The following is a 12,352-nucleotide window of genomic DNA, read 5'->3' as shown; positions in this document are numbered from 1 at the left end:
CCATTTCATTCCAGTGAAAAACTGAAACTTAGTGAAGCTTTGGTTTATTTTTAGTCTGTGTCTGATACAATCCATGTATGTCTTTAACCTTTAAAATTTTGTATTTTAATTCTCATTCTTCATATATGTATCCCTGTATGGAATAATACTGGGTAGTTTCTACAATCCTGAGATTCTGTAGGACAATGCACATACAGTTGGCATTTATCTTCCTTCTAAAACTGCCTTCATAATTTGATTTGAACTGGTATCATTAGTCACAGTGGTAAACTGGTGGCTAGGATTTACCTCTGTGGAGGGATGCTGTGATGGGTTGACTTTGGCTGGCTGTCAGATGCTCACCCAGCTACTCTCTCATTCCCCCTCTTGAACAGGACAAAGAGAGAAAATAAGATTAAAAACATCATGGGTTGAGTTCAGTACAGGGAGATCACTCACCAATTATCATCACAGGCAAAACAGACTCAACTTGGGGAAAATTAATTTATTGCCAATTAAAAATAGAGTAGGATAGCAAGGAACAAATACAAAAACTAAAGCACTTTCCCCCCACCTCACCCTTTTCAGGTTCAACTTTATTATCACACATTGTCTCTGCTGCTCCTTCCTCCTCACGCTGTTTCCCTGCTCCAGTGTTGGGACCATCCATCCACAGGATGCAGTCCTCCATGAAATTCTTTGTCATGGGTCCTTTCCTCAGGGTGCAGTCCTTCAGGAACAAACTGCTACAGTGTGGGTCCCACGTGGGGTCACAAGTCCTGCCAGCAAACCTCCCACTGTGTCACAGGTTCTGCCAGAAGCCTGCTGTAGGGACTTCCCACGGGGTCACAGCCTCCTGCAGGCACATCCACCTGCTCCAGCATGGGGTCCTCCATGGGCTGCAGGTAGTTATCTGCTCCACTCTTAATCTCCATGGGCTGCAGGGGCACAGCCTGCCTCACCATGGTCTTCTCCAAGAGCTGCAGGGGAATCTCTGCTCACAGTGCCTGGAGCACCTCCTCCCACCTCCTCCCTTACCCCTCCTTCCTATCTGCAAAGTTGTTCATCTCACATATTCTCATTCCTCACTCTCAGCTGCTGTTGCATAGCAGTCATTTCCCCTTCTTAAATGTGTTGTCACAAAGGTGCTGCCACAGTCACTAATGGGCTTAGCCTTGGCCAGAAGTGGGTCTTGTCTTGGAGCTGACTGGCATGGGCTCTGTCAGACATGGAATCTTCTCATGGAAGCCACCTCTGTAAACTCCCTGCTACCTAAAACTGTGATATGCATACCCAATAGAGTGACAGTGCTGTTTACTACAATTAAGTTGTAATGTCACCCAAATTCATCACATTAAAGCATAAACCTTAAAAAAAAATAGAAATTCTATGTTTCTGTGAAGAAAACAAAATCTCTACTGTGGGAAAGAATCTGTAGATTTAAATGTGTGTGCCTTTTCACAGCAGCTAATTCCTTTAATTGCAATTATTTTGTCTGATTTTAGTGGTTCCCTCTAAGAAGAAACTTAGCATTTGGGAATTGTGCAAAATGAAAAGCTTCCAATTAGTTTCACTTAGCGGCTTCTGTTTCCTCATATTAAGTTGGACTGAGGGCTTTATACTGTATTTACCTTCTTGTAGTCATCTCCTTTCCCACTGCTTCACTCAAGTCTTAACAGCCACAGTGAGAGCCAATTATAGGTGGCTGAGGTTGTTCTTACCTGCTACCTTCCTCCTCAGTTTCTCTTTCGCAGAAATTCCTTCATTCATATTTGAAGGAGCAGAAATATCCTCATACATTGAAGAAAACCCATGTATTTTGTTTGGTTTTTTTTTATTATTATTATTATTATTATTTAAAAAGAAAATTATGCTTAATAGTCCTTTAGCTTCAGTGACTTGATGAGAATAAAAATTTGCAGTTCCAGTTCTTTCAGCTTGAAACTGTAGATTTGCCTTTTGGTTCTTCTTCTAATAACTTTTCAAAAACATGTATCTTAAGATCACCTTTGTGCTTGGGTGAGGCATTATGAAAGAGATTAATGACTAGGGTTTTGTTTGCCAATGACTATAACACCTGCAGAAATGCATTGTCTTCAAACCTCTTATCCTAGCACATTCTTAATTGCATGTGAATGTTTTGCACAGTGTTTTTATTTTGACCTACACAACTGACTTCATTATTCATAAACTTACTTCTTGGCAGTTATATGAATAAACTGGGCTTGTTTTATTTTTCCCTTCAAGCATTTCCTTTTGTTATGTACAAGTACTAGAAGAATTTAATTTGTTTCCATAACAATGCTTAACATTTACATAGTGTCTCACATTGTTTTAAAATGCATTATAGCTTTTGTTTTTCAGCTTCCCTTAAAGTAACTTCCCTTTACACTTTTACTTCTGTTGTACTTGTCCGTAGTGATAATGCACACCTTCATTCTAGTTAGGATTAAGAAAGTAATGAGGGTTTTATTGTCCTTGATCTTTTGATTGTTTAAGCTCCAGTTTATCCAGAATTACATGCTGAGTTTTTCAGCCAAATTTCTTGCTTTGTAAGAGAGTTTTCTCTTCTTTTTCACTTGCTGTGAGAAAATGGTTAAGGCCCCTGATAATCAGTGTACCTTGATAAAATTCTCATTTTGCCTTGGTTATTGTTTTGGGGAAAGCATGCTTGCAGGCTGAAGAGAAGTAAATCATCCATCTGTAAAGCACTGACTGCATTGTGTGTTTATCTGCTTGTAGAGAGAAGTGGAGATAAAATGTGAAGGGTTTTTGTTTTCTGTGCACAGCATGAGTCTCAGTTCTTTTCTGCCTTCTTGAGTATAGGAAAACTATAGTAACAAGTTGCTTTATTTGGGCCAGTAAAGTAGTAGCATCCTTAAGAGAAGATATGTCATTAGCACACCTGGGGTTGTAGGGTCATGAGGGTGCTCAACAGCTTAGGTCTTTATATTGAACTTCTGGAAGGACTGAGTGATGATGGATGAAGTTATTTTTGACTTCCACTTGAATTACCACTTAGCTATTATCCCTAAAACTTGAAATGGCTTCTTTATAATACACAGAGTAGAGATGGCAAATCATATTTAGCTTTTAGGATTAAGTTATGAAAGACTTTACTGTACAAGTCAAATGTTTTCACTGATCTAGCAACTATATTAAACAATTTCTATGTGTTTTTGACTCGTTAGTAGACAAACCATTTCTCTTTTCTTAATTAGGTCTTTACTACTATGCTGACACAACCAAAATGTCCATAGAAGAATAATGGAAGCCCCTGAATACCTTGATTTGGATGAAATAGATTTTAGTGATGATGTATCGGTAAGTGTAAGTCTTATTTTATTTCTTCAAATTAAGTCAGTCTTAGGTATCTCAATCCTGATATAGTAAACACCATTATTGTCAGAAGCCACAGTCCTTTTTACCTCATATGTAGGAATGTTTAAATAGGTTTCATATAGAATAAAATAAGATGTTTTGTGAAAGAAATCTCTAATAAGCTTGGAAGGAAAACTTGATTCCTCTCTTTCAGGTAGTAAAAATAACTTCCTAATCAAATTAATAAATTAGCTTTATTTCTGGGTTGCTCATCTATTCTGTTGTCTTGAATGAGTTATATACTCTCTATTGTTAGCCTTAGACACCAAAATGATAAGTTTACCTTTTTTCTTTGAATGTATTTCAGTTGTAAAAATCCTTCTGCCTCTCTCACCTCTGACCTGTTCTTTTTCATCTAAGTTGTTACTCTGCCCTTTCCGCTAGTAGCCATCTCCAAATACAGCACAATTTTATCAACAGGTGTGATGCAGCTATCTGTGACATGGTAGAGTACAGAAAGAGGCAGAAAGACTTCCAGGAATTCACAGGCAGCACTGATTCTTAGTGACACAACTTAAACGACTGTAGCTGTAATTGCAAGCAAAATACTGTTCATATACATTTTTAGTGGTTCTTATAGGAAGCACTGATACAGTATAGTCTGTTACTTGTAATGATACTCCTACTGCCAGTGTTTCTGCTTTTTGTGTGATAGAGTTGCTAATATGTCTGATTAACAATGGACTTGAATACATAAATACATTAAATTAAATACATTAAATCCACTATAAGAAAATTATTAATTCCATTTTCAGATGAAAGAAAGTGTGCTACCATGTCCTTCCACTTTTTGGATAATTTTGTAGTGGTTTGTTTGTTTGTTTGTCTGTTTGTTTTTTTACAAAGGGCCTGTTTTTCACTTTACTATTTGGGACTCTTGATCCATTTTAAAACATTCCAGATGCTTTATTCACAGACAGATTCCTTTTGGAGAGAATTTTATTTTTACCTATTGTAAAGAGGAATATGGCAAATACCCAAAATATTACATGAAAATGAGCCAATCTTAAGCGAATACATTATTCTGGGCAACTTCCTTTTTAATACTGTTATATGCTAGATCATGTCTTGGTATCTGTTTCTGTACTTAGTTTTGTAAAACATAATAGGTGTAACCTTTCCATGTCTCTCCCATTGTGACTGTTGCTGCATACTGGTGGATTACGTTACTCACTTTTTCACTGAACAGCTCAGGCTGCCTGTTTTAATAGGCTGTTCTTTCATTGGATGCTGAACCTTGAATAAAAAACTAGCACAAATTATAGAGATAGCAGTTTTATTCCTTATTTTAGCAGGTAAGAGAACAAAGAATTTGTTGCCAGAATCCAGATTAACAACAGAATTCATAGTCATTCTAGTGCTCTATGTATATCTCACCACATACCATTCAGAGATACCTGACCTTCACATTTTATCATTAGCCTGCTGTGGAGAGAACAGCTGCACAGTGTCAGAGTTAGTAATTTATACGCTTCTTGTTAGCCCTCTGGTTCTAATCCAGGGCAGAAAAGTACTGACTAAAAATAATAGAAGGAAGAAGGCTGTTAAAATTATGAGTATCTGAGTACCAGAGTTAGAAAGCCACTGTGTATAGTCCAGATCCTTGAAGACCTTTTCAGCCAAAATGGACAAAATATAATAGGCATAGAAAATAGACAGCAATTTGTTTTAAAAGGTAAATAGATATATAAGCAGTTTTGGTTTCTTTTTCTTTTTTTGGTTTACATTGCATTTGAACATAAGAAAATGAACCTGTACATTTCTCCAAAATCATAGACTCGTAGAATGCTTTTAGTTGGAAAGGACTTTCAAAGATCATCTAGTTCCAGCCCCCCTGCCATGGGCAGGGACACTTCCCACTAGATCAGGTTGCTCAAAGCCCTGTTGTAGTGGGTTGGCCTTGGCTGGCCAGAAGGTGCCAGCTAAGCTGCCTATCAATCCCTTTCCATCAACAAGATGGTGACAAAAAGCTCATGGGTCAAGTTAAGGACAGGAGGATCACTCATCAGCTACTGTTACATACGAAATAGACTAGACTTGGGAATATTAATTTATTGCCAAACATCATAGAATAAAAAGAAATAAGAACAAATGTAAAAACACCTGCCCTAAACCACAACAGAGGATAACATCCCTCGACTTACTGACCACGCTCTTCTTAATGCACCCCACGATGCCATTGACCTTCTTGGCCACAAGGACAAATTGATGGCTCATGGTTAACTTCTTGTCATGGTTTAGACCCAGTGCATAACTGAGCACCACGATGACCCCCAAAAAAGGGCTTGTCAAAATAAGGACTGGGAGGGCTTCTCACCACTTAAACAGGTCACAGGCAAAAGACAGACTTATCATAAGGAATAAAAAAACCCCAATGTTAATTTGTTACCAACATCAGAGTAGAACAATGGGAGATACAACCAGATCTTAAAGTAAAAACACCTTCCCCCCACCCCTCCCTTCTTCCCAGGGTCAACTTCACTCCTAACTTCTCTACTTCCCTGCCTCAGTCAGTCCAGGGGGACTGGAGGAATGAGGGTTGCGGTCAGTTCGCAATGCTTCATCTCTGCTGCTCCTTCCTCCTCACACTGTTTTTCTGCTTCAGCATGGGGTCTTCAGATACAGTCCTTCACAAACTGCTCCAGCATGGGTCCTTTCCACAAGGCACAGTCAGAAATTGACTGTACCAGGGTCATAGGTACTGCCAGAAAACCTGTTCCAACATGGGCTCTCCACAGGCTGCAAGTTTCTTCAGGGCACATCTGCCTGCTCTGGCATGAAGTCCTCCATGGACTGCAGGGTTGACGTCTCCACTATGGTCTTCTCCAAGAGCTCCAATGTCTACTCCAACGTGTGAAGCATATCCTTCCACCTCCTTCTTCACTGACCTTGGTGTCTGCACAGTTGTTTCTCTCACATTTTCTCACTCCTCTCTCCCAGCTGCTATTGTGCAGTGTTTTTTATCTTTTCTTAAATATGTTATCTCACAAACACTACCAACATCACTGTTGAGCTCAGCTTTGGTCAGCAGCAGGTCTGTCTTGGAGCCAGCTTGAGCTGTCTCTGTCCCACATGGGAGCAGACCCTGGTGTCTTCTCACAGAAGCCACCTCTGCAACTCTCTCCCATTCCCACTAGTTTGCCACATAAACCAAATACAACTGTCAGTGATGGGCATCCACCAGTTCTCTGGGCAACCTGTTTCAGTGTCTCACCACCCTCATTGTAAAGAATTTCGTTATATTCAATCTAAATTGAACCTCTTTCAGTTGCCTCTTGCTCTGTCACCAAGGCCCTATTAAACAGTATTTATCTTTCTTATCAGTCCTCTTTATATCTTGAAAGGTTATAAGAAGTTTCCTCTGCACCTTTCTCTTTTCCAGGCTGAACAACCCCAACTCTCTCATTATAGAACTGTTCTAGTCCTCTGACCGTTCTTATGGCTCTCCTCTGGACCAACTCAAGAGGTCCATGTCTTTCTTGTACTGGAGGCACCACAGCTGTATTAAGTACTCCGGATGAGGTCTCCTGAGAGCTGAGTCAAAGGGCAGAATCACCTCACTCACCCTGCTGATCACCCTTCTTTTGATACAGCCCAGTATATGATTGGCTTTCTGGTCTGCAAGTGCATGTTGCCAGTTTATGTCCAATTTTTCATCCACCAGGATCTCCAAGACCTTCTCTGCAGGGCAGCTATCAGTCCCCCAGTCTGTATTGATACTGGCAGTTCCCCTAAATCAGATGCAGGACCTTGTCCTTATTGAACTGTGTGAGGTTTGCATGGGCCCACTCCTCAAGCCTGTTAAAGTGCCTCTGGATGACATCCCTTCCCTAAGAGGATCAAATGCACTGCTCAGCTTGGTGTCATAAGAAAACTTCCTGAGGGTGCACTCAATTTCACTGTCTATGTCATTGATCAAAATATTAAATAGTTTTGTTTCCAATATGCACCCTTGAATGACACTACTCATTACTGGTTTCCACTTGGAGATTGAGCTGTTGACTGTAACTTGTTGGACTTGGCCAGTTCCTTATCCTTCTAATCTTCCATTCATCTAACCCATATGTCTCCAAATTAAAGAGAAGAATGTTGTGTGGGACTGTGTCAAAGGCCTTACATAAGTTGAGATAGATGACATCCATAGCTCTTGTCTTTCCATCATAGAAGGTCACTACATTAGTCAGGCATGATTTGCCTTTTGTAAAGCCATGTTGGCTGTCTCTGATGACCTGTCATCCATGTGTTTCAACATAACTTCCAGGAGGATCTGTTGCACATTCTTACTGGGGACTGAGATGAGACGTACTGGTTGGTAGTTCCCAAGGTCCTCCTCTTTACTCTTGTCGAAAATGGATGTGGTATTCGCTTTTCTCCAGTCACTGGAGACTTGACCTGACTGCCATGACTTTTCAAATATGATTGAGAGTGCCTTAGCAACTACATCTACCAATGCCGTAAGGGCCCTGAAATACAAATATGATGCTGATTATGTGAACTAAGATGTTACTATTTCAGACCCATCTGATACAGTATATTTGAGTGTACTTTAGACAGCAGAATAGGTTTCTTGGACTTTTGTTTACATTACAGAAAAATGCAATTACTTTAAGCAACCAATCTAAATATTTTCATTTACTTCTTCATGAATAACTACTCACAGAGAGGAAGAAAAAAATTACGAACTTTAAGATGCATTAAATGACAGATACACTGTAAAATTAAAAATATGTTTTAAACTTTCCCCTTTTTTCCCATTAGTACTCTTGATTTTGCCCATAAATTTATTCCTGCTTGTAAATTGTATGCTATTGTTATGGTTACCTGATGTTTTCCTAATCCCTTAATTAAAATGCAGAAGGTGTATTGCACTGGGAAATAGTGCAAATTGAAAGTATTATATTTCTTGATTTACAGATATAATACCAAATGGCCTAGTCATAACCAGAGCTCCTGGTGCTTGATGTTTGTAGACTATTTGGGCTTGAGTGTATAGACTATTGCTCTGATCATTCCTGTATGCATAAAAGCCTGGCTCAGTGGTGTCAGTACAGGACTGGGCCTGATTTGAAAGTTTGTGAAATGTGAGTGCAGTAAGTTAATTCAAACGTAACTAAGCAGCTCTTGACTTGTTAGGTACTTTGAAACAGCTTGAAAAACTTACTTATGTCAATCCTCACCTGACAGGGCAGAAGTAAAATATGTTATGGTCAGGAGTATGGCTGGCCTCCCATTTACTTGGCACAGAGCAACTTCTGAGCCTGCTGTCACCCTTCCTTGACCACAGAAGGAGCTGGATCACCCCTCAGGCTCACTCAGGTGTACAGGCAACACACAGCCAGACTTTGCCTACACAACGACCAGGACTGCAGGGCTCAGCATGGAGGGTCCTACAGAACTGTGCAGGCACAGTCACCAACTGGAGTGGATTGATTTATTTCCCATCCAGCTGATTAACTCATTGGTAATTCTCTGGATTTTTTCCTCTCTCCCTTTTCAGAATGAAACAAAATGCAGATGGCCACTTAAATGTTCATAAAATGTATTAGATTCAGACAGACATTTTGTACCTTCAGCAGTGTTAGTGTCTGTATAAGTCTCCTTTAAAGTTAAAGGGAAGAATAACATATGATGTGTCAATAGGAGATGCGATCAACAATACAGAGTGCAAATAACCTAACCAGTACTCGAAAGATGATGATGACAGCCATTAAGTGAGAAGTTTCCTGGGTGGTGGAACATGTGGCAGAGTTATTTCTCACAGGCACTGTGCTAGCCTAAGTTTTTCCTCCGCTTTTTTTTTTTCCTCTGGAGCTGCTTAAATTTACACTACTATTGAGAAAAGTATTCCTGCAACCTCAGGCAAAGTATTGTTGCTTTACTTGTTCTTTTTGTAGCTTGCAATTCCCGAGTAAATGACTAGAAAAAAGGTTGGTGTTTCACGATTCCAAGTGATTAAGCAAATGTAATATAAAGTTATTGATTTAATGGGATCTGAATATTAATGAAACAGTTTATGTTCCACTATAGCAAATAAACTGAAATGAGACTGTTAGATAGCTTATAGTTATAATAATATCTGAAAACAAATTAGCTGTAGTGAAGGAAGTAGTGTGTTTTCTTTATCTAAATGAAAACAAGGAGCTATGCCTTTAAAAGCAGGGCATAGTCACTGGTGTTTTGATCCAGTGAGATGAATTTGTGGAGTCTAGATACTGACTCTAGTTGGAGCAGGGCATGCTCCTTAGTATTTTGGTACTGTCATTGTTCTGATGACATGGTCTGAGAATCACACTATATGTCTAACTTTGCACTGTGACTCCATTTCAGAAGACATTAAAATTATTGTCTACAACAGAATGTTAAAAATTAACTTTTGCTTTTTAATTTGGATAATTTTCTACTATTTTGTATATACATTTCTATGCTACTACTCACGAACTAGTGTTTTTCTTTCTGACACTTCTCAGACACAAACAAGTCTGCAAGTGACAGACAAGTGGCACGGAATGGCCTTGCTAGACATTGAAGTTTTTTTTCTCATGTGTAGGGCTTAAAATTCATTGCATTAAGATTCTATAACCATGTGACATTTAAAAGGTTAAAATTTGCATTCAATCAAATTCTGTAGTGCAGTTTTACATGACAAAGAAATGTTTTGTATGATAAAGGATGTTTGTTTTCACCTGAATTAATAGTGCCTGTTGAAGAAAACTGTGAATCTCTTGCAGTCACATGGAATGCTTGTTGCTGCCTCTTGTCTCTTGTTTGCTGTTGATACTGTCATTCCATCTTACAAAGTTCTTAAGGGGTTTACTGAAATTCACTATGTCACATTTGACATAGACATGCCTTAAATGCAGAAAAAGAACCCAAACCTCAAGCAGTAAACAAAAATGCTATTGCAATGCATTAATCTGGGAAGAAGCCCTTAGTTTTGATACAGAATTTCACTGTCAACCACAGCACACTTTTATTACAGCAAAGATCACAGTAAGCATTGACTAATAAAGGGATCTGATGTGCTTAGCTCTCACACAGCCTTTGGGCATGGCCCGCAATTCTGGTTGACTTGGTTACTCTAATGGTGAAATGGGAGAAATTGAGTTAAATTTGGTGTGCAAAACAATTTAAGATTATTGAATGCAAAAGAGAGAAATAATTTATTTTAAATGCTGTTGTATAAGTAGTGAGTCTAAAATTATGTTCTAGCAAAGGGTTGCAATCTCAACCTCTTTTGCTGTCTTTCTGTAATACCACTAGTAACCTTGAAATTTTTGGTTGAAGAAAAGTTAACAAACATTACTGATAGATCAGATCTGGAGCTGGAGTATAAGAGAAAGTATTGGGTTGGGTAAAAAGTAATTGCAAGGGTTTTTTTAATAGATGGACATACATGTCTTGAAGTGTAACTAACTTCATTTTAAAACATGAATTCATCATGTGACTTGACATATGACAGTTCAAGCTTGTTTTTGAAAAAGAAAGTGCATTATTTCATTAGCAATTACTTATTTGGTGTTGATTTCAAAATGGAAAATCAAAAGGAACATCTTCATTGTATTTTGCTGTATTACTTCCAAAAAGGAAAAAATGCTATGCAAATTCAGAAAAAGTTATGTGATGTGTGTGGTGAAGATGCCTTAAAACTATGACAGTGTTAGAAGTGGTGTGCTGAATTTCAGTCTGGAGATTTTGACGTTAAAGATGCACCATGCTCAGAAAGGCCAATTGAAGTTGATAGCGACTAAATAAATGCATTAATCAACTCCAATCAGGATTTAACGACATGAGAGATTGCTGATAATCTTAACATATTGAAATATAATAGAAACATAGACTCACAGAATCATGAAGATTGGAAGAGACCTATAAGATCATCAGGTCCAAGCGTAAACCCAGCACCACCATGCCGACTAAAACATGTCCTTAAGTGCCACATCCACACATTTTTTGAACACTTCCAGGGATGAGGATTCCACCACTTCCCTGGGCAGCCTGTTCCAGTGTTTGACCATTCTCTCAGTAAAGAAATGTTTTCCTAATATCCAATCTAACCCTACCCTGGTGCAACTTGAGGCCATTTCCTCTTTACCTGTCACTAGTTACATGGAAGGAGAGACCAACACCCATCTCACTATGACCTCCTTTCAGGCAGTTGTAGAGAGCAATAAGGTCTCCACTCAGTCTCCTCTTCAAGCTAAACAGTCCCAGCTCCCTCGGCCACTCCTCATAAGACTTGTTCTCCAGACCCTTCACCAGCTTTGTTGCCCTTCTCTGGACATGCTCCAGTGCCTTCATGTCCTTCTTGTAGAGAGTCAAATTTAGCAATGAAACTATTTAAAACAACTTGGATTTGTTTAGGAAGCTTGATATTTGGGTATCACATGAGCTCAAAGAAATTAGATTATCTCTTGAAAAGTAGAAGAGAACTACCCATTTTTGAAATGTATCATAACAGGTAATGACAAATGGATCATCTGAAACAACGGCAATGATAGCACTCTATGATAATGCTAGACTGCATGCAAATTTGGCCACTTATCAAAAATTGTTACAGCTGGGATGGGATGCATTACCACATCTGCCATATTTGCCAAACCTGGCACCATCAGACTACCATTTGTTTTGTTCTTTACAAAACACCTTGAATGGTAAAACCTTCACTGCTGATGAGGTTATCAAATGGTTCTTGAAACTGTTTTTCACCAAAAAAGAACTTTTTCGAGCACAAAATCATGAAGTTACCTGAAAGATTGCAAAAGCTAATTGAACAAAATGGACAATGTATTGTTTAATACTGTTTTTGTTTCCCATGAAAAATTCACCTTTCATTTACCCAGAAAAAAAATGCTATTACTTTTTGTCCAACCTGATAAAGACAGAATAGCTGGCAATGGATTTTGCTTATGACTGGGAAAGGTCAAAAATGTAAATGCACAGAGGTGTTTTGAGGGCAGAGGCAAGTAGGAGGAAATTTGTTAATGAAATCAAA

At 38.8% G+C, this 12,352-nt stretch overlaps 1 protein-coding gene across 1 annotated transcript in view; it reads left to right on the top strand.

The window, feature by feature from the left end:
* Nucleotides 1–3,246: 3,246 nt before the first annotated feature.
* The window catches only part of LOC104547195 (synphilin-1-like), a gene marked incomplete at its 3' end in the record, with an annotated part of 29,508 nt that continues 20,402 nt past the window's right edge, over nucleotides 3,247–12,352 (top strand). The window contains exon 1 of the mRNA XM_010192783.1: nucleotides 3,247–3,303. Coding sequence (XP_010191085.1) covers nucleotides 3,247–3,303 — 57 coding nt within the window. The remainder of the gene's footprint in view (nucleotides 3,304–12,352) is intronic.

This window comes from Mesitornis unicolor, unplaced genomic scaffold, assembly GCF_000695765.1.
Source record: "Mesitornis unicolor isolate BGI_N332 unplaced genomic scaffold, ASM69576v1 scaffold711, whole genome shotgun sequence".
Taxonomy (NCBI): domain Eukaryota; kingdom Metazoa; phylum Chordata; class Aves; order Mesitornithiformes; family Mesitornithidae; genus Mesitornis; species Mesitornis unicolor.
Note: the sequence above shows the minus strand (reverse complement) of the source record. Positions and strands in the feature narration are given on the sequence as shown.